General features: G+C 33.9%; 2 protein-coding genes and 1 pseudogene across 3 annotated transcripts; 1 reads left to right on the top strand and 2 right to left on the bottom strand.

Annotated features, from left to right (window-relative positions):
• Positions 1 to 1,174: 1,174 nt before the first annotated feature.
• Positions 1,175 to 9,744, top strand: LOC142546857 (very-long-chain aldehyde decarbonylase CER1-like). The gene is made up of 10 exons (XM_075654817.1): positions 1,175 to 1,375; positions 1,468 to 1,691; positions 5,077 to 5,309; positions 5,396 to 5,615; positions 7,006 to 7,381; positions 8,050 to 8,157; positions 8,264 to 8,464; positions 8,739 to 8,837; positions 8,924 to 9,097; positions 9,424 to 9,744. Exons 1-10 carry the CDS (start codon positions 1,316 to 1,318, stop codon positions 9,580 to 9,582), a joined length of 1,854 nt encoding a protein of 617 aa, XP_075510932.1. The 5' UTR covers positions 1,175 to 1,315; the 3' UTR covers positions 9,583 to 9,744.
• Positions 9,745 to 9,989: 245 nt separating this feature from the next.
• On the bottom strand, positions 9,990 to 14,727 carry LOC142546858 (UMP-CMP kinase 3-like). 2 transcript variants are annotated; one of them, XM_075654819.1, is made up of 10 exons: positions 14,545 to 14,727; positions 13,459 to 13,519; positions 12,964 to 13,015; positions 12,557 to 12,674; positions 11,913 to 12,069; positions 11,653 to 11,733; positions 11,438 to 11,545; positions 11,061 to 11,132; positions 10,441 to 10,495; positions 9,990 to 10,170 (listed from the first exon to the last, which is right to left on the bottom strand). In XM_075654819.1, the coding sequence occupies exons 2-9, from the start codon at positions 13,486 to 13,488 to the stop codon at positions 10,484 to 10,486; spliced, it is 630 nt and encodes a 209-aa protein (XP_075510934.1). In that variant the 5' UTR covers positions 13,489 to 13,519; positions 14,545 to 14,727; the 3' UTR covers positions 9,990 to 10,170; positions 10,441 to 10,483. The 2 variants fall into 2 exon arrangements, with proteins under 2 accessions (XP_075510934.1, XP_075510933.1); XM_075654818.1 differs by lacking the exon at positions 9,990 to 10,170 and having other exon boundaries at positions 10,263 to 10,495.
• A 5,028-nt stretch (positions 14,728 to 19,755) lies between these two features.
• Positions 19,756 to 22,356, bottom strand: LOC142546856 (squamosa promoter-binding-like protein 8; annotated as a pseudogene).
• Between the last annotated feature and the right edge of the window lie 4,484 nt (positions 22,357 to 26,840).

Genomic DNA, 26,840 nt, shown 5'->3' with positions numbered 1-26,840 from the left:
AAAAAATATTACTTTTTTTTTAATATCGCTAAAGTTGACCCGTCTCACAGATAAAAATTTGTGAGACCGTCTCCTATTACCAGTCATGTCCCTAGCAGAGAAAATATTACCCATTAATATCTGGCGTCATAGTTTTATGGCACACCTAACCAACCAGATCAAGTGGCACTACGTCAATAGTTTGACGAACGAGAACTTCTCAAAAGATCACACATCTTAGCATCTTGACGCATGATGATTTCTTAGGTATCAGTACTACTCTAACCTATACATGCTTAACTCAACAAATGGTTACATTGTCTAATTATATATATATATATATATATATATATACACACACACAACGTTTAAAAAATAATATAAAATAACAAAATACGACAATTTTTAAAATCTTTTTGCTGATAACCTTTTGTTGCTCTTCCTTTCATATGGAGGAGCTTTTAAATAATTTCAAACTATCACCGGCTCATCGATAATTTTTTCTTTTATAAAAAAACAAACTCAAAAACTTTTTCCTTTATAAAAAACTCCGTATTTATCAGAGTTTCTCCTTGACTTGGGGTAATTTTGGGATGAGTGACCTCCTGGGAAGTTTCCTAGGGTGCGTGTGAGTGAGGACATAAGCACGCTGAAAAGACTCGTCTTGGTATAGTGAGGACAGTCGTCGAACCTGGGGCGTTACAGTTGGTATCAGAGCCGACCTCTCTTAGTACGGTGTGGTTCGGGGACGAACCAAGCGGAAGCTGTGGGCATATGAGGCCCGAGGCCGAAGAGGGCGGGGGGTGAAGTCATCTTATCAACAAATATGTCTTCATTTCCTTAATTGCGTTAGAGATCGAACTTCCATACGGTAATTAACCCATCTTGTCTCTATAAATACCAGGTATTGACATATAATTTTATTCACTCACACTCTCTTACTAACTTAGCACTACTATATATCACTTTTAATGCTCTCCGGACATACTTAAGTATCGGAGGTTTCACGTCTGAAAACTTTTCGGTCTGTCCTAATCCTACCCAGAACATCGACCCAATCCACTCAATCGCGAAAATTTGAAGACATACTCTTTGGACAGAACCCAAAATAAAATTTAAGTATCAATTACAAATTCAAATTAATTTGACAATTAATTAAAACCCGATAAAAGAAGTTTCGATCTCACAATAATAAATATGATATATACCGCTTGTCACAATTCGATGCGGCACGACACTCTAAAGTATGGCTTTTACAATTGTATTTGTTTGTGTTGAGTTATAAATAAAGAGACTTAGATCGAAGAAATAGCAGCACAGCGACGAAAATTAAAATATGGCTACCAAACCAGGCCTCCTTACAGAATGGCCATGGACTTGGCTTGGAGACTTCAAGGTAAACCCTTGTTTTTTCTTTTCTTTTTTAGTATAATATATAATTTTTGATCTAGGATTTTAATTATATTTGATTTTTTTTTGGTGCTTCAGTACTTGGTAGTGGCTCCATGGGCAGTACACGAAACATACTCGTTCATGGTGAAGGACAAAAACGAGAGGGATTTGTCCCATTTTCTGATATTCCCATACTTGTTGTTTAGAATGCTTCACAACCAAATTTGGATCACACTCTCTCGCTACAGAACTGCCAAAGGAAATAACAGAATTGTCGATAAGACCATTGAATTTGAGCAAGTTGACAGAGAAAGAAACTGGTAATTAATCTCTCTAATTTTCTGCAACACTCTGAACTACCTTTCCGTCGGAGGTAGTGTTGGATTTGCTGTTGATTGGACCAATGGTGGACCAAAATTATGGCAACTCTTATCACGTATAATAATTCTCGTTAAATATAATTATTTTTTCATTCAACGCGGTTGGGAGGAGTTGTGTTCTTGTCCAGGTTTAAGCCCTGGAGGCTCTGTTGGATCTGAGTTTTTTACGTAATTGGGTCCTTTAATTAACATTAATGGGCTTGATTAATTAATTGGATTAGTCCAACTAATTTAATCAATTAATCAAGGTCCATTAATAACTTTAATTATTTAATATGTTGGACTTGTACTCTTACAAGTTCGTTAACATATTACCCATCATATTTAATTTATTAATTAATAAGCTCAACTTTTGAGTTTAATAAATTAAATTATTATAAATTCAACATTTGAATTTATTATTTAAATTATAAATTCAACTTCTTGAATTTATATCACCTCCAAAATTTAATATCTAATAAACCCAACATTTGAGTTTAATAAATTAAATTCTCAAATTTAATAAATTCAACTCCTTGAATTTATTATCTCAAAATTTAATTATCATAAATTCAACTTCTTGAATTTACTATATAATATAAATTCAACTTCTTGAATTTATTCTCTCAACGAGAACAAACGATCCAGTGCTTGTGTGACCCTCAATGATTCAGGGATACAGCTTAGCCGTGGGTTCACAACTCTTTGTGATTCAGGACATAATCCTTTATTCGGGCTTACCCTAGTTAGCCCCATTCTTTTCATCAACGCCTTGATCAAGAATGCCAGAACTCATTTCTGATTGCACCCATCGGATCATGGTAAGAGCGTCTAGTAGTATCGCCCAATGATCCCCTAGGTATCACTGATAGTGCCTGCAAGAAACAGTCGATTATGATTAACGTACAGTACGGTCCCTTCATCTCATATATCCCGATCGAATCTGCAATCATTGGTTCATCGAGGGTTGCATAATAACTCGATAACTATGTGATAACTATAATAGTGGCATCGATTTTCTGAACAATTTTCTTGTGTGGTTAGAAATAAATTATTCAATATCAAACCATACGATTTAGAAAAACATTGGCTCTGATACCACTGTTGGATCTGGTTTTTCTACATGCCCAAACGCAAGCGGAAGTTTTAAAAATTTTATTTATTTTGACAATCAAAATATATTTGTTTTGAGCACTCGTATGGTTTATTGAATCAGACATTCATAGGATGTTAGAAAATTATACCTTTGTGAAACAATCACGTAGCTCAAACTAATCCGGTATAAATGGATTAAGCTCTTGATGAATCCCTACGAACTTTCTTCGATGAACTCCTTGTTTGATCCTCCTATCAAGTCCACGACTAGATCGCTTGATCCTCTTCCAAATTGCACTAGAAAATATGGAAGAGATTTTACGTAGGAGAAAAATATTAAAGAGACGGCTCAAAATTCTTTCTCAAGAGAGGTGGCCGATTTTTCTTTCTTTGGAGGAGTGGTTTTTCGAAAATATGGTGATTGAGAGGCTAGGGTTATGACTTCTCAACCCACTTTTATAATTAACCCTTGACCTAATTATCATAGTATAATAATTGAGCTTTTTAATTAACATTAATGGGCTTGATTAATTAATTGGATTAGTCCAACTAATTTAATCAATTAATCAAGGTCCATTAATAACTTTAATTATTTAATATGTTGGACTTGTACTCTTACAAGTTCATTAACATATTACCATCATATTTAATTTATTAATTAATAAGCTCAACTTTTTGAGTTTAATAAATTAAATTATTATAAATTCAACACTTGAATTTATTATTTAAATTATAAATTCAACTTCTTGAATTTATATCACCTCCAAAATTTAATATCTAATAAACCCAACATTTGAGTTTAATAAATTAAATTCTCAAATTTAATAAATTCAACTCCTTGAATTTATTATCTCAAAATTTAATTATCATAAATTCAACTTCTTGAATTTACTATATAATATAAATTCAACTTCTTGAATTTATTCTCTCAACGAGAACAAACGATTCAGTGCTTGTGTGACCCTCAATAATTCAGGGATACAGCTAGCCGTGGGTTCACAACTCTTTGTGATTCAGGACATAATCCTTTATTCAGGCTTACCCTAGTTAGCCCAATTCTTTTCATCAACGCCTTGATCAAGAATGCCAGAACTCATTTCTGATTGCACCCATCGGATCATTGTAAGAGCGTCTAGTAGCATCGCCCCATGATCCCCTAGGTATCACTGATAGTGCCTGCAAGAACCAGTCGATTATGATTAACGTACAGTACGGTCCCTTCATCTCATATATCCCGATCGAATCTGCAACCATTGGTTCATCGAGGGTTGCATAATAATTCGATAACTATGTGATAACTATAATAGTGGCATCGCGTGTACTATTTGAGAACTCCTTCTCTAACGTACATCTCATACTCTGACCAGAGATTCCATGCACTATTATTACATCAGATCAGATAGGATATCCACACCCGTAGGTGAGCGGTGAATCTCCGACTACAATGCACTGGCTCCTATATGTGTCGCAACTGTACCCAACCTCGCCACCTGATGACTCTCCTAGAGCCGGTAAACGAGTCAAAGCACAGCCCTAGCATATAGAGCCTCAGTGTTGTCCCGGGTCACAAGGACTAATGGTGTACAATCATAACCACTGACTTATCCTCTCGATGAATGATAACCACTTGGAAAGTCCGAAGGAGGGTTGTTCGGTATAATCATCATATGACTACCCATCTGCATGTTTGGACATCTCCATGCCCTTACCAAGAAACGCAGTACACAACATCACAGATGCTAGTCTCGAGCTCAAGCGACCTTTACCCCTGTTTTAGGCGTCTGAATCGACTAGGAACGAATTTAGAATATGCAGTGTTTACAAATGAGTTTCAACATCGAATTATGATTCATTTGTATTAAAGCATAATCAAGGACTTTATCTATGTTGTTTGCATGTGTATACAGATAAAGTATAATAAGACCATAAAAAGTTAAATTATATTAAAATAAAGATTGTTTATTACACTTGAGTCAATAAATTTCCTAGCCAAACGTTGGCTTGCAGGACATCTACTCTAACAGACTCGACTCTCCCACATCATGAAGGAGATTATGCCGCTGCACCACATGGGTGGTGTCAATTAATTTTTTATATATAAATAATATACTCTCCTTAGATTTCCAATATGGCTCTCAATTTTTTGGGAGGCCAATGATGAAAACCAAAGAATCTATCCTTTTTTTAAAAAAAAATATTTTGATAGCTGGATGTAATGATCGATTAAGAGGTTTGATAACCGTGTTTTTAGGGATGACCAAATCATATTCAATGGGCTTTTGGTATATGTCGGGTCCATGTACGTGGAACAAGGTCAACATTTGCCGTGGTGGAGAACAAATGGTGTGATCATCACTATTTTGCTGCACACGGGCCCGGTGGAGTTCATTTACTATTGGCTGCACAGGGCGCTGCACCACCACTTCCTCTACACTCGCTATCATTCCCACCACCACTCCTCCATCGCCACCGAGCCCATCACATGTAAGAATTTTATGTCAGAACTCGTTTTAATCAGTTTGCATGTGGTTAAAAACTTTTACTGAATACTAATATATATTTGATGGCAGCTGTGATTCACCCATTCGCGGAGCATGTGGCATACTTTGCACTATTTGCGATACCGGTTCTTGTGACTGTGCTCACTGGGACTGCTTCCATCCTATCGTTTGCTGGTTATATTACTTACATTGATTTCATGAACAACATGGGACACTGCAACTTCGAGCTCATTCCAAAGTCCCTCTTCTCTACGTTTCCTATCCTCAAGTATTTCATCTACACACCTTCGTAAGTATTTTCTTTTAATTCTTCCACCTAGCTCATATGTTATCATGAACTTTTTTAATATTTGATTTTGAATATCTTTATGCTATATTAAGTGTTTCAATATAAAAATCAGTGACTACAATCAAAATTAATAAAGCTCCATTTTTTATTTTTTTAAAAACAATTATACAAGCATGCGACACGTGCACAGACTATTATATATATAATAATATATGTCAATTTTAATTTGATCTAATGATTTTAATTAAGACGAGTGACTGATATCATAATGTAAGATTCATGTATCAGGCATACGAGTTTTAGAATATTTATTTTCCTTAAAAAAGAAGATTTTATTTTAAATTTTTTCGCAAAAATTCAATTCTTTCACAAGTTTATTCATTCTGTTTTCAGTTAATGAACTATTTGCATCATGTGCTGCGCGCGTACGTCCGGACCAATGTTTTTTAGTCACAACGTTGTTGGGCAGATAATATAATCTCGCGATATATTTGTTCAATACAGAGTATGATGGATTGGTTGAAGAAAATCAATTCCCATTAAATGTGCGTCGCATCAAATTAACTCAGGATCTTTATTTTGCCATTTTACAACTGAACTACTGAAGTCTCGAGAAATTGAAGTTATTGATTTATATAAATGCAGCTAAATTAAATTATGAACTTATAAATAATATGAAGAAGATTGCTTCTTTTTTTAAACTATCCAAAAATACATCAAGTGAATTAACTTACAAGTCTGTATTTAAATATGAATATATATATATACTTTTAGATAAGGATTAAAGAACAAGAACCATAAATTTTTTTTACGTACATTTGAATTTGTTTGTATGAAAATTGTTGTTATGAGTGTTTTTATGTAATTATTTTCCTTCATTATTTTTTAAAATCAACTTTATATATATAATAGTAATTTTTTTATTAAGAGGTCATCTTCAACCTCCCTAGCTAATGCCTAATAACCTTAGCTACGACCCTTAGCCCCTTGAGACACCTACCCAGAGTCGGAGCCACCTGGTTGTTTACTCGGGCTGGCCCAATTTTTTTAAAAAAATGTATATGTAAATTTTGTATAATTTTATAATAATATGATATTAGTCCGGGTATATCAATTTAAAATATTAAAAAAATTTAGAGTTTAAAATTTCAGCCTAGACAAAGCCATATTTCTGGCTCCGCCACTGCAACTACCCGTCTTTGGAAATATATAAAACGCTCGCTCTTTTTTTTATTACATGGACTGAAGGGTTTTTTTGGCTATCAAGTTTACTGTACCAAAAGTGAGATGAAGTTTAATGTTTTAATATCCAGAATAAGCTCAATATGTACATGACCTTTGTGTATTATAGTAATAGGACTAAAACGAACTTACTTGTTTCTTGACACAGGTATCATTCCCTTCATCACACACAGTTCCGAACCAATTACTGCCTTTTCATGCCATTATACGACTATATCTATGGTACGATGGACAAATCTTCAGACACGTTGTATGAAACTTCACTTCAACGAAAGGAAGATACCCCCGATGTGGTGTACTTAACGCATCTAACTACACCCGAGTCCATATATTATCTTCGCCTCGGTTTCGCATATTTGGCCTCGGAACCTCAAAAGTCGAAGTGGTACTTAAGGTTGATGTGGCCCGTCACGCTTTGGTCTATGATGATCGCGAGGATTTATGGACGTTCGTTTATTGTTGAGAGGAACATCTTCAATGACCTAAAATTGCAGACATGGGCGATTCCGAAATATACTGTTCAAGTAAATGTTGCTTCCATATCTCTATATATGTTGCATATTTTTAGTTCTTCTACACCATTTTAATCAAAATGCAAAGAGAATGGCCATTTTCATGCCGTAGCTGCAGGGGCTACGCTATGGGATCTACTGGCTAGCTAGACTCTTAACAATATAATTCTTAGTATGTATAACTACTTCACATGCGTTTGGACATGCATATTAACTTTGCGCAATGAATTGTCGAAATCGCTAGAGACGTACATTACACAATCTTACAATTGTTTCAAGCTTCTGCACCGGAGTCCGGAGATATGCGTTCATTCTTCCCTGGTAGACATATATTTAGAATGTCCGTGGCTAACGATAGACTCTGCTTTATAATATTATGTTGAGCCCACAAGGTATGGAGGCTAGCTACATAAAGACTTTCTCGGTGGACTCGATGAGTCGCTCATTCATATTAGTCCCTCCCTACAACTAATTTAACATTGTACGAGCTTATGTATGAATACTTCAAAACTTGATCAGTTTTCCATTAACCGATATATATGGCCTATGGGATAGTAGAACGCACGCACAAAAGGTTTACTAATAACATTTTTCTGGGGTTTTGTCCCACCAAATTTTTAATCTTTCGTTCAACCTCCTGAATGAGATTAATATATTGTTGGTTACGTGACTGCTTGTAGTATTACATGAAATGGCAAAGGGAGTCGATCAATAAGATGATTCAGGATGCAATAACTGAAGCTGAGGAGAAGGGCGTCAAGGTGTTGAGCCTGGGCCTATTGAATCAGGCAAGAATCAAATCTACAACATTTACATTCTCCAAAAGAAAAAAAAAAAACAAAACAAGACCTTGTAACATATTTCTATCTTTCAAACTTTCATGTACGTACGCAGGAAGAAGGGCTTAATGGAAGTGGTGAGCTTTTCGTGAGAAAGCACCCTGGTTTGAAGGTGAAGCTCGTAGATGGGAGTAGTTTAGCTGTCGCTGTGATGTTGAACAGCATCCCAAAAGGTACAACTCAGGTGGTCCTGAGGGGAGACTTATCGAAGGTTGCTTATGTTATTGCTCTTGATTTGTGCCAACATGGTATCCAGGTATGTTAACAAATATATAGGGATTTTAAAGCCTTTGGGGTAGGAAAAGCTATGACGTAATCAGATTGAAATGCTCTTTTATCCTATGAAATATATGGAAAAAATATCCTTGAAAAAGCTGTATGATTCAGCATTGATTATGGCATTATTCTATTGGATGAAGATAAAAATATATTTATAATTTTTTGTTACAGACATGAAAAAATGATAGAACTATGATGTTCCCATTTCATTTGGTATTAAAAAAATCTCTGATCTGTTACGAACATAATAGGTATTTACACTACGTGAAGATGATTATCAAAGTCTAAAAGCAAGGCTTAGCAATGAGGCTGCAAAAAATTTAGTTCTCACCAAAACCAATGTTCCGAAGGTTAAATTTACTTCTCTCTCATTTTATTTTTGCCTCCTGTATCATAGAGATCTAAATGAGTGAAGAATTGGTGATTATTTGAGCAGATATGGCTTGTCGGAGATGGACTAAATGAAGAGGAGCAGCTTAAGGCCCCGAAAGGAACAACTTTCATTCCCTTTTCCCAGTTTCCTCCTAAGAAGCTGCGCAGGGACTGCTTCTACACCTATACACCAGCAATGTTGGCTCCCAAGAATCTTGAAAACGTCGACTCTTGTGAGGTTAGAGATGAAAAGTCTCCCAGTTTCATCTTGTTTCTTGACATGTAAAACTTATAGTTTACCATATTCGATCATACAAAGTCGTAATACTCCTGTCATTTGTCGAAGGATCGTTCAAAATGGTTTATAAAACTACGTATGAGGTTTCTCTCGCGATTTAATTTGGTTAATCCGTTTCATAGAGAAATGAATAAAAAGTGATTAATGAACTTCATTGTATACGTATAGTCTCACTTGTGCGGTCCTATGTGTCTAATGTTATTTTCCAGGAAAAAATATCTATAAATTTTCACTTGAAATCTTTTGATCGTTTGTTTAAATGTCAGAACTGGTTGCCAAGAAGAGTGATGAGTGCTTGGCGAATAGCCGGAATCCTCCATGCCATGAAAGAATGGAACGTGAATGAATATGGAAACACGATGTTCGATACCGAGAAGATCTGGCAAGCCAGTCTCGAGCACGGGTTTCGTCCTCTTTCTTATTAATCGAAGCCAGGAGAATGAAGTCGAAACATCTGCTATTTATCCTTGCTTGTGTTTAATGCAACAATTTATGCGGGTATGTTGGTTTTGAGTGTGTGTCGTCGAAACATCTGCTATTTATCCTTGCTTGTGTTAATGCAACAATTTATGTGGGTGTGTTGGTTTTGTGTGTGTCGTCCTCTATTTTAGATGCAAACGTATCTGACGTGATTTCATGAATGTGATGATTCTTTTGATTTCCCACACATCACATGATTAAAATCATGTGATGGTTTGTATTTTTTTCGAACATGGGGTGAAATTCACGATGGAATAACGTCAAAGTCCATGCAATAATACGCATCTCAACATTAACAAGCATCTCAGGTCCTAATTAAATTATGTGATAGATTTCTGTAAGAACAAATAAGTCATTTAGAATGTCAGATACAGTGACAAATACCAGTAAAAAATCATCACAGCTATAATTATTTGGTTCACATCATCATCAATATTATTTTCATAACAAAACAAATCGAAAAGTAATCCTGTGTAAACAAACTAACGGAGAACAACATCAACTTCCGGAGAGTACTGCGAAAATCCGACTACCTGCAGAAGAAAATCCATAGCTCGTGGGCAATCGAGGATGGCATAATAGCCAAGCAGGTGAGAATTTACAATGATGTAATTACTTAAACATATTGCAACACAAGCTAACTCCAGTTAGTTAAAATAACTCCTTCCATTGCACAAAACATACAGCCCACCGAGTGAATATCAAAGAAAAATTTCAAACTACTAAATATTCTTCTATGGACGTGAAGAAAAGAAATCAGGAAATAAAACGAAATAATATCAAAGCAATTCTTGGTGATATACCCGGACTGAATCTGCAGCAAATATCATGGCTGAAGTTGCAACTCTATGCAGCAACCTGTCACAATTTAGGAAAGAAATCTATTAACAGCATAAAGTGTTCGTCTCACAAATGATGCATGTCATATCACAGCTAAACATTCTGTTCGACACACTGAGTGACAAAATACGGAGTAGCCTAACTACCTGATGCAGACATAGTTAAATTCTCAGGAACATCCTGGATAATCTTCGTCAAGAGATAACGAAATCTGCTTTCATATTAAAGTGTTGGCATTTTTACCATTTCATTTTCCATTTGTTCTCGTCTTAATACAAAGCATTTGCCACCTGCATGGGCCGTGTTTTCTGTGGTAATCTCTTACCTACACAGTCTTACACTGTGATTGCAAGGTTTGTAGGAAGATGACATAATACAATTTAGTACATAAATAATTGATGATCAATTCATTCCAATTACATACAAATATCAAACCTTAAGAGCATTTCTCTTAGCTTCATTAAAGATAAATGTGCCATTTTATCATACATCTCATCCAACAGCATTTTGGTAACCAATTTACAAATTTCCTTCTCCATGAATTAAATTGAAGGCAGTTCTTTAAAGCATCATGCTGCTTTACCTTGTCGCCTAATGTGGTGAAAACCGACTTCACGTCCTCAAAAACTTCTTCAATTGGCTTTGTAGCATCAATCTATATTAAAAGAAGCATTAAGTTAAAAACAACCAAAATCTTCATCCTTCGGAGATAATAGTTGGAAGACTCAGTGTGGAGAGAGCAGGGGAAGTAGAACCTCGTCAAATGGCAATAGGTATGTAAGTTTATAAAATACAAGTTTTGCCCTTCCCAAAAACCAATAAATCCTTCTGCTTCACACAGCAATTACATTCCTTGGTACTCACTACTTTCATATGTTAGAGAGCAGGGTGGAAAAGAATATTGTGTTCTGAACTTTCCTGTGCACCTATGATTGAGGGTAGTATGAAAGGGAACTTTACCTTTTTGACTTTCCCCTTTGCATTGTAATACTCGATCACAGGTAAACTAGATTCCAAAAAGACCTTAAACCTCTTCCTTATTGTCTCAATGTTATCATCTACTCTACCCTTCAAGCAAGGATAGAACAAAACAACAGGCAATATCACACAACTGGATGAAGATTCAAGAGAAGTGTAAAAATTTGCCAACAAAATCAATGAAAGATATGTCAAACCTGGTTCCTGTTCAACAGGCGCCTCTCCATCTCCTCTTCCGAGCAATCAAAGAAAAGCACAAATTCTGGCTCAATTCCTGTCTGGAATACAAAGCCGGAGAGGATCAGATGAAAGTGAGGGAAAAATTAGTAATAACTAACGTTAGTTTTCAGAACCTTCAATGATATGAGCCTACTCAGGCATTTGAAACATGATTTATGATAAAAGAAACTTTCACAGATTGCCTTGAGGGATTTGAAGAGGTATAAAAAAGACTTACAACAGACTCAAATGCTGCACGATTCTCCTCATTGCGAGGGAAGCCATCAATAAGAAACTTGTCGTTTCCATTTTCCTGTATTGCTCTTTGGAGAAGCTTAATCGTCACCACTGAAGGTACAATTTTCCCCTCCTTGATCATGTTATCAATCATAGTGCTACATATCATGAGACAAACAGTAGGTGAACAATTGTAAATGGTATCTGACTGCAACAATTTATTTCAAAGCAACACAAAGGAGTTATAGTTTATCCAGACCGAGCAGTTAAAAAATCACAGCATTACTTTGTAGATAGAGTTCCTTTGACACAGACCTATATCTTTAAAATAAAGCAACTATATCGATCACAATATTATTATCACATTCACTAGGCATGCAATTCAGAGATTCCGTAAACCAGTTTTAGCAAATAAGAACTAACCAGTGCTTGGCAATGTAAAACAAGGTTGTCTTAAATACAAAAATCTTGCTAGTACCAAAGAAAGAAAGAGGACCTAGGGTCAAGAATAAAATTACAACACATTAGAAAGTCAATTTCAAAACCTTATTTGTTCAAAAGAAATTCAAAAAATTCAACTAAATTATTTATTTTGACGAAATTCACTACTGATTCTAGAATGTCGGGGCTACAATGGGTACATACCCATTTTCAGAACCAGAATTTATCTCAGCTCTGAGAAGATCACCAGCACTAAGATGGGTAAATCCAAAATTTTCGACGATATTTGCACATTGGGTTCCCTTCCCACTGCCAGGGCCACCTACTCGAGTTAGAACAGAGAAACAACCCATAAGTCAGAAAAGCATCAGAATTTGAAGCTCGAGAGAAAAAAAAGGGTCATTAATTACATAAAAGAAGATGCAGATTATTTGAGAAAAACAATCTTCACCATGAAATTTGTTTCGATTATTCTTGCTCTCGTTTTTAATTGAGTTGCAAAATTACCAAAGAGGACAAAAGATTATTTTCCACCTGATTATCTTAAAGACCCTAAAGAGAATAAAAACTGTAAGAATACAGGAGTATATAATCAAAACAAAAACACTCACCGAGGACAAAAATAACTGTTACGCTCTTGTTTGTTCCACTTCTAATTGCTTCCTGCACCAAATTTTATTTATATATAAGGACTCTGTCCACAGAATTTTGCACTTTTACTTTATTCTATCTGGAGATGAACAAGAAGTAAGTTATCTGCCCCATGGTTGAAGTCAGAATTTTGCGTATATGTGAATGCATGATTTAACAGAAGTATATATACTTGCATATATATGCGTGTGAAGAACTAATGTGCACAAAGAGAGAGGATAGAAAATTTTATCCGAACTTTCACTCAGGAAAAATAGAAAGTTATCATGCCCAATGGTTGAAGTCAGGATTGCCTTTCTCAACAAAATCTTCACAAGCTTCTTATATACAGTAAATTAAAAGAAAAATTACAAGGAACTGCACCTTTAATTTCTAATTCTTGACTGGGGTAAAATTATAGACACGACTCGCAACAATATTTAAAGAAAATCTCGATGCAAAGCAAACATAAATACCTCTTTTGCAGCATCAAGTACAGTACCCATGATTGTCTATAAAGCGATTGTAACAAATTATCTGCAAGCACAAGATATAGGCCGTGCAGTTAGGGTTTATGTAATTCGTAAAAACGATTATCCTACAATACAAACAAATGATAAAAATCACATGGCAAAGAGACCAGAAGTACCAATGTTAAGAAGATTATTCAGATTAATTCAGATCCAAGTAGCAATCAATCCTCATATTTAGTGAAAATTGTAAGTTGTAACAATAAACATTCAAATACTCATCTTCACTCTCAAAGAAAAGATCAATGAGCAGATAAAGGAGAGCGCCTGAATGCTACGTTGGAACACATTCAAATACTTATACTGCGAAGCCTGAAATCTTCACCATGCAACGTCTCTAATCAATAAACGTTAAACTACTGAAAGTCGAAGACTTATGATACTGCATATATGAACACATAAAATAGATGTCTTTTCACTCTGGTGTGGTCTATTGACCACGACACATCGTATCCATTCAAGATGAATTCACCGATAGAAGCTTCATATCTGAAAAATGACCACGATTCGGCCATTACAAGTGAATCTTAAAAGGGACTTCACAAAATTGAGAAATTGTTCAGTTCTACTTATGAAATTATTTCAGCACTGAAAGCATAGACAGCACAAAATCTAACATAAAGAGAAGCTTGAAATTCCAAAGAAATAAACCATTAATCTCGATAAAATCATCAGATCCCAGAAATCCATCCCATTTTCACAAACGAGATACCCATCTTGGAATGAAAATTCGAATTCCTCAAGCACATTTGGTTCGAAAATCCGGCTAAACAACTATCTCAAGCAAATGACAAGAAAAAACCCAGAAAAAATTCCAGTCCCCGGTCATCCAACTATTGACCGAAATAATCATCAGATCATGCACACAAGGCGACGCATCTAAGATAGAAAACCCGATTAATTCAATAAATCAGTAGCGGGAAATCCACGCAGAACGTTGTGGTCACATAAGCTAAAACAGAGATAGTGAAATCAAGAATTTCCCAGATCAAGAAAATGAGAAACCTGCAGAAAACAAGATCTAGTTCTCACCTTATTGTCGTGGTTGCAAGAGGGAGTGAAAAATGCGAAGATCGAATGACGGTAATTAAGGGGAAAAAACGCGAGAATGCGTATTAAGAGGAGGGAAGAACAAAACTCTGCGGGCATATCCTTAAATTACACTATTTTGTTTTGCGTGGATGCTTAGCGTGGGATCAACGGTTACAAAGTCGTTTAAATAATTGCACGTGTTTCTGTTTTGATAATTATAGAATAACGTTATGTTGTATATTTTCATTAAAATTTCCAAATTTCGTGTCATATATCGGCAGTTAATGCTCTCTTTATTTTCTTGTAGACGAAATTTCAAACGACAAACCAATCACGCAAATTGATGAATAAATTAGCACATAAAAAGCTTGTACCTGTTTGGTGTTATCAATAATGTTGTTACGATGAATTCCAATCGATAAAATATGTGAATGTTTAACTAAAGTTAAAGGAGTTTGATTTTCTTTATCAACATTTTTTTGGATGAGTTTGTCACACATGAATTACTCAGTAAGATTTATCTGACAAACTTTGTTTACAATTAATCGGGTTAGAGATTTACTTCGTGCGTATTAAAAGATAACGGTTGCAGGTTTCTATGTCATAAAAAATAACGTTGCTTTGATTTTTTGTACATCGTAAAATTTATAGCCATCACATTCAATTCATATGTTAAATTTTTTAAATATAATGTTATCGCGAGTAAAGTACGAAAAGAATTAATTCCGCTAAAATTTTTATAAACAACATATGAAATAAACTTTAACTAAAAAAATCATTCGATCAAATAATCATTACTAAAAAAAACCCATTCAATCGAAGATTATTCTTCTCTTCTTAAAATGCCGTTAGCTTCATCCATACATTTGAAAAAATTATTACTATTATTTTTTTTTATTGAAATCATCTTGATTTGATTGATAATTTGATATTGTTAAATTAACTACTATAAGAATAAGATTCGGGTTACTTAATTTGCACATTTGTTGCTTCTAGAATGGAATCGTATACCATATACATGGAAAGAAGTTGCCTTGGGGTGAAATTTTTTTCATTACATTTTTTTGTGACACGGTTGATATTTATAATGAAAAGTTATATTTTTGATATAAATAATATTTTTCACTAATCGAATTGAAAACATGGCTTACTATTGATTCAATTCATAAACAGTTTTATTAAAGTTTTTGATAATTTTTTTAGCACAAAATTGAGTGGATACGATCGACTTAAATTCTACCATAAAATTCAATGAATAATAAAAACTAATGAAATTACAAGAAAACCATTTAATGCTCGTAACCAATCACATGTGATGTATCCCCACTCTACTCCAATACACATGGGGGCCTATGATTGTTAATTTTGAACTTCATTTACTTGCAATTTGAATCACTACCTTTTACTTATTGAAGTGTCGTCTTCTTCACAACATTAATGCAAACCAGTCTCAATGGGGCCAGTCCCATTTCTGGCCCAGATGTTTTGGTAGCAGGCCTGCCCCACTGGTTTTGGGCCGCTAGGTGTCAGAAGGATTACGAATTTCTTAAAAAAAAACCCCTAAATGAAAATTAAATAAGTTTCATATTAAAATTTAAAGGATAATTATATCAATCACCTCTAAGATTTGTAGTAACAAAAAGTCCAAGTATAATTAAATGTTGCATTTATCCTCTTGAGATTTGTGAAAATAGCTATTTTACACTAATATTTATGTTACATTTTTAAGAGTTAATATAAGATTAACACAAACTTCAGGATTAACACAAACTTCAGGGGTGTTCGAAAAATAAAATTAGACATCTTACGACAGGAACGTTCGTGGGCACCACCAACCTGAAAGGAATCACGTGCTTGCCACGTGACGTGTACGATATTAATGTCTCACATTCTGAACATACCTAACGTCTTTAATGCCATTGTTTTTTTAGCACGTGGAAGGATTTTTATGATTAGATTTTGAACCCGAAATCAAATTCTTCATTTGATATTTTTGTGTCGGATAAACTAAAAATTATCGACGTTTTAATTCATATGAGACCAACTCATACCACATGTCATAAATGGTCGCTCGTGGTTTGGGCTGAGGTCCAAGGGATGTAAACGAACCAAATCGTTTGTGAGCTATTCGAAGCTCGATTCGATAAAAGCTCGTTTGAGCTCGTTTAGTGAGGCTCGTTAAGATAAACAAACCAAACTCAAGCTTTACAGTATTTGGCTCGTTAGCTCGTGAACATGTTCGTTGGTAAGTTCATTAGTAATCTTTTAGATGAAAAAATAATAGTTTTGATATTTGATTTATTGATTTTGCATATTATTTATGAAATATATAGAAAAATTATTAAATTTATTTATTATAATAAATTTTTAAATTTTAATAGGAATAATATATTTTTCTTTAAATATACAATTTATTTTTTAATTAATTTAATGAAAATTTAAATGTATAATTCATATTTATTAAGCTTGTTCAGGCTCGATAAAGGCTTGAATAAGCTCGTGAGCCATGCATATATTCGTTAAATAAAGCTCGAGCTCGGCTCGATTATAAACGAACCAAGCTCAAACATTCAAGAGTTCGGCTCGGCTCGACTCGACTCGATTACATCCCTAGGTCCAATAAGAGAGAGCATATATATTCATGGGGGATATTGTAGGATCTTTGTAAATATGCATGCAAGATGATTTTTTTGAACCATCTCCTCAAATATTATTTCAATACCTTCCGAAGTCAACAATAAACGATTTTGGCACGATCAGTATTTGTTCTTAGGCTTTCATGTAAGAAATTAACGTAAAATTTAACGTAAAATTAAGTTCTTTAGTATACTTAACAATTGACATGAATCGATAATGTTTGGCCAGTGGTCGCTTAGTCTAACTGGAACATATGCTTTACTAATTATAATGTTTAATAAATATGTTAAAAAAATCGATGGTTTGTAGTTCATCTAGCACCAAGATACCAAATTTGGGTCGCGATCTCGATTCTAGATCCAATTTTGTGTGAGTTGTGTGTGTGTGGGTATATATATAAAAGCATTAAGCACCGCTGAATCTTTTATGTATATAGCTACAAAACTGAAAGAAGATTGAATGCTGAGTTTAAATGATTTGGAATTATTGTACGGTACACAGTATTGCTCTAATTTATAATTTCAGGCTACCTTAATATTTTATTTATTTTTCCTTATTAAATTTCTATTAAAATTCAATTAAAAAATTATAACATACTGTTGGACAAGAAATTATATATTTAATAACATTAATATGCGAACTAATTGATAGGCACTTGGACTTCTGTTTTTTTTTAGAATCGTTTTAAGGAAAAAAAGTTATGCAAAAAGTGGTAAACGATTTTTTTAATGTTTAAGATTGATTATTGCTTGTATTTATTCTTGAAATATTAATATACAATGGTCTATTACTTGTAGGAGTGAGCATCGGTTGGTTCGGTTACCGACTGAACCGAATTAGCCATAACTGAACTGAACCGAAATATTTAGTCATAATTGAACCGACCGAATTAATTTTCATAACCGATGAAAACCGAACCGAATTAAAATCGGTTAAGATTAGTTTTTGTTAAAAAAAATTGTGATTTAACTATACTTATATATGTAATTTTTCTTGAGCACCACAGTCTACACAAATGCATAAAAACATAAAGCACACACATCACAAATGTATAAATTTTATTTGCACACAATTAATACTTGTTTTTTTTATATAAAATAACATAACATGGCCACAAAAAAAATACAAATAAATCTAGTTCCATGAAGGATAAAAATTGATTTAAAAATATATAAAAATTCATAAAAATAAAAATAAAAATTTATTAAATAATAGTATTTATTATATCGGTTAATTTGGTTAATCAGGGTTCAAAATATTGAAAACCGTAATCGAATTAACCGATATAATCGAATTTTTTTAAATTGGAAAATCGAATTTCCTAAATAACCGAACCGAATTTTCGAATTGGCTCGATTCGGTTGGTTAATTCGATTTAACCGAAATCTTGCTCACCCCTAATTACTTATATATAAAAAAAATGCAACCTAAATTTTCTGTGCCCGAAAAATGTAGTGATTTTCTATTTTCGAAATAGGAAAAAAAATTATAGACCCTTGAGAAAAATATTTCTAACATGTACCACTGTGACTAAGAACTGTACATGTTATACAATTTTTCAGTATATATAGGATATATACACACACACAGAGAGAGATATATATATATACACTGAAAATTAATTAATCGTCCAAGATAAATTTTTATATGCAATATATATTTTGATGCTATATATGATTTGCCACCAACATAGCTACAATATCACTAACACACACACACTGGATAATTTAATAAATTCTGATAATTGATTGAAGGAGACTTACTTCACATTTGGAATTGCACAAAATTAAACTAAAAATATTTTCTGGAGATATTGCATATAAAAAAAATTCAAAACACAAAGATGATAAATATCATTAATCATATATTGTTTTGACGCGACGAAAATTATTTGACCATTTATTAAAATCTAACTTGAATAATAATGATACTCTTATTAATATACTTTATCTAAATTAAATTTTTAGGTTTTCCAGTGATCGAGCCTGTGTAGCTAATTGGTAGACAAAATAATGGAACGAGAACCAACTCGAGGAATAACAATAAATTATTACTTGAATAATTATCATTTTTTTAATGAACAACAAAATTAACTAAATTATTTTAAATTTATTTCAGACGCCTTCATTGTTGTGCATTCCATTAAATGGGAATCACAAATTATTTTTTACTAGTTGCTTACATTAATAAAAATATATTTATCAAAAAATAAAACAAAACATAAATTATATTTTCAAATTCGATATCATAAAATTATTTCCTCAAAGCACGAGAAATTAACAAAGTTTTACATATAATAAAATAGATCTCCACAGATGGAATTTTCAGTATCAATTAATTTGCTCTATATATCCCCTCCATGCATGAGCATGACACATGCATCTTCATTTGACTTAATTCTTGCTTGCCGCGGTAAAAAAGGAAAAAAGATATTCTCTTTTCTTTACGTACCCTATTTCTTTCTTTTACCCACACCATAAAAATGAAAATATCCAAGTGCAAGACAGAAATAAAATAATGCAATAGCCTTAAATTGTAATAGAGATGCTTGATAGTTGCCTGCCCTTCCCACATTGAACATTTTTTCTGATTTTTAAAGCTATATTTTGGATACAAACTGGGTTTTCTAATCCGGGGAATGAATATTCATATAAGTTACACATTTGAAGGCATATATATATCCATGCGTAACACAGATATCCATGTACATATATATTGGTAAAACACTGGAATTAATCCAGCCAATAGGATATATATATTAAACATAATTTCCTTTTCTTAGATTGAAGTTCTGCAGTACTGTGTTTATTAGTACGTAGCAAGTAGGATGCAGGAATGGGATTACTACTATTTAGTCATTGTGAAACTTAAGCGATTGTCCTGCTCGATTAAGACCGGTTCGAAAAGTAGAGTGAACTTGTTGATGCAGTTGAATAAGATGCAGCGCCTTTGCCTGAGTCACTTCTATAGTATTTGTGTCCCAAGCAATCCAGTGAGATTCTAGGTGGCGAAACAGCAACCGTGACCGAGGAGGGATGAGGCTCGGAATCTGGCGGTGACCCTGAGATTTTAGTTAATATATATGTTAATGTATAAAAAGCAATACAAACAAGGGGAGGAGGAGCAGTACGCTAACTTGCCAAACTACATTTTTTTAGTTCGTTTCTGATCGGCGTGAACGAATTTGATCTTAAGAAAATGAACATGGATTCCTTATGCTTACTCGAGGTTAAGTTTTCCGAAGAAGAATTGAGGCCGCTATTTTCAAGCTGAGATTTGTTGGCGCTGCCGGTTTCTTGATTCGTTTGCTGGGATTTTCGCCTCCTCCGGTTGTGATCGGCTAGCCTTTTCCTGCAGCTTCGCTTCCCGTTGTCGAATTCCGACAGTAAATGGAACCTAACATTTAAAATTATAGTGAAAATACTAGTAAAAAAAAGCATGAAATACATGAGTTTATATCACAAACTTGTAATGTGTAAAACACACAATGTAATGAAAGAAAATTTATTAGTCAACAAAATAATGTCGCAGACACACACACTTAACTGAATATGCTAAAAAGCTGAGAACAGATAGAAAAATAGATCGAAAAAAGCTGCGCATTACTATAACAAGGAAGATGATACACCAAACTTAAGAGAATCAAACTTGAGGGGCGATATTAATTTAAGGACGAATATGGCCTCGGGATCTCTCCATGCACGGAAGAGAAATGCCCGAACTCAATCATTGGCGTAATTAACACCCCAAAAGGGCAGTTTAGTCAGTTCATTAACTATTAAACCACCATGACTGCTAATTTCAAAGTACCTCTTTTTTGTCTTCATTATCGATCATTGCAACTTTTGCGCCTGATCAATGTCTAAAAATTGCTGCAGAATATTGCAAGAACGAGATATGCATGCGAATTGCTCACCGATGCGCCAGCCATGGAGTGGTCAAAATAATATAATAATAAAACAAAATTTTACTATAAGATCCTGAAAATTCAATCCAAAATACCAAGAATTGGGTCTGTATTTCGTTGTAATAGATGGCAAAGTTCTAATGCTAATGTACGACATTTGTACGTAGTAGCTCAAGTGACCCTTGTTTTAACTGCGTAAAATATAAAACTTGAATGGGATGCACTGCGAATGTTACTATGAGGGAGTTCAGTGATTTGAAACAAACGAAACCTGCTGCATTGTTGGCAGAACCGCTGAGTCAAACCGGCGGCCACGACTGTGGTGGCTTTGGAGTGGAACTCACACACCTTGTGGCGGCGGTGGTAGTGTTTAGCATGGCTAAGGTCGGCGTTGCAGCCCTCGGCTTGGCACCTGGGGGAGTTCGCGGGGCCGGGTTCAAGAGTCCTCGAACGGCGGTACAGCCGGTTCACAAAATCATCCCTCCGAAGAGGCGAAGTAAGTCCTGCCGCCCAAATTAAGCCCAATTCTGCTCGCGCTTACGTTAAGCTCAGGGTTGAATTCCAGCCCTCCCACCATCGGTTCACTCTTCGGCACCACCGCGAATCCCGTCGGACCGAAGGGCTCAAGACTGAGCATGGAAGGCGGCGGTGCAGCCTGGTACGACGAAGAAAGAGCATCGCCATATGCGCGAGTATCGTAGAAATCATTAATATAGGTGTTCGTGTTCTGGACCTGAGGATGATGAAACTGCAGGTGGTGACCTGCCGCGGCGACGACGCCGAAGTGTGTCTCGGAGTCAACAAAACCCGTGGTTTCAGAGAAGTTGTGGGTGGTGTAAGGATCGAAAAGTTGGCGGTTCTGTTCAGAATCTTGGTTCGATTCTTCCCCAGAAAGCATTATCGTTGAAGGATTCCCCCATTCATATTCCAACATCTCCCTCGAGAGACACAATTTCAAAACTACAGTGTCAGCTAGAACAACAGTAAAACTACTACACTTGAAAAAATATAATATAAAAATAAAAGTCGAAAACTGCACCGAATATATATCTGAAATCAAGAGAGCAACTTTATATTACATATTATATGATAGAAAACGAGAGAGAGATGTGAGAAAGAAATCTGTCAGCTATAAAGGAGGAGATATGGACAGAAGAAAGGCTGCAAAAAACTCATAGCTTTAATTTGTTTTTTCTTTCTCTTTCTCCTGGAGCTTCCCACTAAAGTAAAAATGGGTTTCTTTTTTAATTTAATGATAATTTTGATGGAAATCTGAGGAACATGTCGGGCTTTGAGGGTTTTCCTGAATGAAAGAAATATTCGGTAGTAGACCTAGATTATTTACGTGTACTAATACTAATAATCATGTCTCTTTCATCCATTTATTAAGAAGTAAATTATAATATCTAAGTCTACCTAGTCAGAGCAATTTATTTAAAAATATTTGCTTTGAGTATTGATATATTAGAGAATTTTTTTAAAAAAAATGGCAATTTATTTTATTTGCAATCAATATTTGTGACAGTAGGAGATGAGAGAGAGTTTCTAAAAAATGCGGACTCTGCCGATAGGGTCGATTGCCTAGACACTTTGTACTTAAATAAATGCACTATTACTGCTTTACCCAACTCCAAGAAGCGAAATTATCTTACTGCCCCTTACTCTTTCAGAATTTTACGATGTAGCATGCCATGGCATCTGTGAGTTATTTTCGAAAAAGAGTAAAAAAAAATTTTAAAAAGGAGACAAAAACAAGTAAAAGAATAGTAAAATCGGTGTAACTCTTATATAAAAAAAAACAATTATAAAATGAAACCAAACATAGGTGCTTTTTCAGTCGAGTCCTTTGCTGCGAGAACTGTGTAAGCATGGTTTTATTTTAGTTTCGGATTTTAAAGCAGAAAAACACAAATAGCAGCGAGGGCTTTGTTGCGACGGTTTATCATATTTGAAATGCAAGAAATATAGCATTGTTTGAAAATGAGAAGACAAACACATTAAGATATAATTAGAAAGATTAAAATTATCATATTTCGATGTATTTCTCGTTCGGTTGATGTATTTGATGCATTAATATAGACGATTGATTATCTTGGTAACTTACGTTGTATTTTATTATCTCTTGGAGATGTTTAGTGTAGTTGTACATTTACAATTTTTTTACTTTATTTAATAGAGGCAGTTTCATTTAAAAAAAAATTTTAGTAGCACTTGCCTTGATCGAAAAACCAGCATCCCCATAGTTTGTTCTCTCTTTGATGATATCAAGTTCATTCTCATTTGGAGAGGATTGTAAGAGCTACGAGTCATCCAACAAGTGGGAATCATTTTCCCAGCACAATAACGTAAAAAAACAATATAATTTCTAACATAACATAAACATAAAGTAGATTTTCAAAACGTTAACAACAATGGAATTTTCAGAATTAAAAACATAATAAAATTAGAATGAAATAGATCAATTCATAGCGGATTTAATTACTATCATTTCAGATACATATCAGTTTCTGCTTTAAAAAGAGAACACACGTCATTTTCGAACTAAAAAACTGAGGTTTTACTTGTCTAACTGATATCAATTCTTTGGAATTTACAATATGTTAGGTAAGAACAACATTTATTCTGCTTAATAAGGATCTAAATACACTATGAATTTTTCATTGAACGGCCAAGGGTTGTTTTTTTTATTTAAATATATTTTAGAATATTTATTTGTATTTTATTTCATATTCAAATGAGTTATTAAAAAATTTAAAATTGTATTCACAAACATGAAACACCTGTAACTTATTTGTGTATTATTTTTACATCATTGAAGGATTACTAGTTATAATTTAAATTTATCATTTTTTATAAAATAAGTACAATTATAAAATAAGTGGCAATGATCGTTGCACATCGCTTAGAATTTAAACTCGACGAAACAAGCTTGAGTCTTATCGTTAATTTCAAGCCTTAGTGTTAAAAATTATTAGCTTAGGTTTAACTTTATCTCAAAGAGGAGTATGTCTCTTGTGAGACGGTCTCACGAATTTTTATCTGTGAGACGGGTCAACTTTACCGATATTCACAATAAAAAGTAATACACTTAGCATAAAAACTAATATTTTTTTCATGGATGACCCAAATAAGAGATCCGTCTTACAAAATACGATCCGTGAGACCGTCACACACAAGTTTTTTCCCTCAAAGAGAGATGATTGTTCAAGTCAATATATACAGCTTACAATAACTTAGTTCGAGTGATGTGGAACATCTAATATACCTCTATCTTGTCAGGATTGAATAACTGGAACATGAAATTTAGAACACATTAGCAGGTGACCCATGAGGACAGTTTAACACATAACGGTATGCATGATATCTGATATCATGTTAATATAATGGACTTGGACCTAACACTTTCTCAAAAGCTAGCTCAAGATGAGATGATTTTCTAAGTTCATATATACAATTCTGAAAAACTTAATCCAGCTGATGTGAGACATCTAACACACCTCATCATACGCATGAATGGACAACTAGAATGCGAAGTTTACAAGACATTAATGGATGGCCCACAAGGATAGTCCAACACATAACGATGAGTCTGAATTCTGATATCATGTTAAGATTGAGAGTTGGACTTCCATATGGGCCACAAACTAATGTTTTTCAAAATGCACGCTTCATTTGTACATTCCTAAGCATGAGAAAAGTGTGCTAAATGTCTTCATTGACGGAATTAAGTTCATATAAGTTGCATATAGGGACTTGAAAAATCAATCTATTGAGCTAGCTTTTGGAGGGTGAAGTCAAGCTGAAGCCCTAATCTTAATGATATCAGATCTCAAGTCTATTATTATGTGTTGAACTGTCATATGAGTCACTCGTTAATGTCTTGTAAGTTTCACGCTTAAGTTGATCATTACTGAGCGTGAATGAGTATGCTAGATGTTGTATAAAGCCTTATGTATAACTTTCAAGAACTTAATAAACTCGACGTGAGACATTTAACACTTAGCTCAACCAAAACTCGAATTTCAATATTTCGAGTGCCTCAATCAAGATCGACTTGATTTACCAAGTTTACGGATTGGTTAAAACGTAATTTTATTTATTAGTAAAGGCAAATTAGATTTTTATCGGGTGCATAAGATCTTGTCAATGAATAGTTAGTTCGTGGATTCCAGTCGCGTAATATGAAGCAGATAATTTTCAAGCAGTTGCGTCGAAAATTTATTTGAAAAAGAAACTTACGTAAAAGTTATAAAGCATAAAACATATTTCTCAACCATTATACAGATAAGCATTAATCAAATTTCAAGCTAAAAAAAATTGGGAAGGAGGAAGACAACTGGCCTGTAGATAGGACCCTTTTATATATGCAACTGATAGATTTTTAGTTTTTATTACGTTGTTGGTCAATTCAATATCTCATTACATTAATTTATATTATTTTTTTATTTTTCATTGAAATGTTAATATAACGATAAAATGATAACATGACACTACTAAAAACTAATTATATACCATAAAAAAATCGTGCCCTGACTCGGAACATTACTATCAAAACTATATATATATATATCACACAACAAGTTAACATTAAAACTTCCATAAGTAATACATAATTTTTTAAAAAAAAAACATAAAAAAATTTAAAATCTAGCGAATTTCACGTCTTCAAAGGGGTATCTTCAGTTTGAGGTCGACATATTTTTTCACAATATTGTTTGTTTTTATTTTCTTTTTGCCAAATTTGGGGCGTGGTGTAATAAGCGAGATTGACGTGAACTTGTTCATATGGTAATTTTTTTTTAAAAAAAAATTATATATGATGCTATTTTCATGTGTCCCCTTACTATGATAACATGATTGACGAGAGTGTTCATATTTCATCACTAACATTATCGATCATAGATCCGAGAAATAACCAAAAAAAACAGAGAGAAGAAATTAATAGAACTTATTTTTGAATTAAATGAACATGTGCAAAAGAAAATATATTGTTCCTTCGGATATTTTTTTTTTGTTTTAGAAAATTAGTTAAATGAAACTCAACCAATTAATATTTTCCAAGTTACAATTTATCAAAATAACATAATCTAATCGTCAATTTGGTCGTTTACTTCCGTTCAACATAATTTTTATAAAGTCACGGGTGCATTATCATATATTACCTTTTGAAGATCTAATCCGATTCACACATAAAATTTTGATAATTTTACAATAACGAATTGGTGCTCCGGTAAATAGGTCATCCGATAACTCGGGCTGGGGAGGGGTTGGAACTCGATCGGGTCATCTTATATCCATATATTTTGTCTAAGACAATACAATTTAAATAATGAAAAACTATTAAAGTAATGAAATTATTGACTCGTCGATTCAAAAGTTGCGAAAATCTGTGGATAGAGACAACATTTGACATTAAGTTTGAGTAACAAATTTTAATGTACACATGTACCAACTAGCGAATGAAGAACAGGAAAGAACAAAAGGGAATCCCGATCGTATCGGCTAGAGTAGACGTCGTTTATTGGAGGGAATCCCGATCGTATCAGCTAGAGTACGACGTCGTTTATTGGAGGGATTAGTCGTACACTTGAGATGGGGATCGACACCTACCAATCACAGGAAGGAAAGCGCATTAACGACTTGAGACAATTTTTTTTGTTTTTTTTTAAAAAAACAATAATAATATGATACTTTTAGCAAAATGAGGTATCTCGAGAGATAGTTTTGGGTATTTTTATTTGTGAGATGCGTC

Source organism: Primulina tabacum, chromosome 5, assembly GCF_025594145.1.
Source record: "Primulina tabacum isolate GXHZ01 chromosome 5, ASM2559414v2, whole genome shotgun sequence".
In the NCBI taxonomy this organism is placed as follows: domain Eukaryota; kingdom Viridiplantae; phylum Streptophyta; class Magnoliopsida; order Lamiales; family Gesneriaceae; genus Primulina; species Primulina tabacum.
This window is presented reverse-complemented; position numbering and strand designations above follow the sequence as displayed.

Coding starts and splice junctions, on each gene's coding strand:
- LOC142546858 (XM_075654819.1), bottom strand. CDS start 13,488: ATGGGTACTGTACTTGATGCTGCAAAAGAG. Junction 12,675..12,963: donor AACAGTTATTTTTGTCCTCG/GTGAGTGTTTTT, acceptor TAACTCGAGTAG/GTGGCCCTGGCAGTGGGAAG. Junction 11,734..11,912: donor GTGCAGCATTTGAGTCTGTT/GTAAGTCTTTTT, acceptor TTTGTATTCCAG/ACAGGAATTGAGCCAGAATT.
- LOC142546857 (XM_075654817.1), top strand. CDS start 1,316: ATGGCTACCAAACCAGGCCTCCTTACAGAATGGCCATGGACTTGGCTT. Junction 8,465..8,738: donor TGTGCCAACATGGTATCCAG/GTATGTTAACAA, acceptor CGAACATAATAG/GTATTTACACTACGTGAAGA. Junction 9,098..9,423: donor AAAACGTCGACTCTTGTGAG/GTTAGAGATGAA, acceptor TTTAAATGTCAG/AACTGGTTGCCAAGAAGAGT.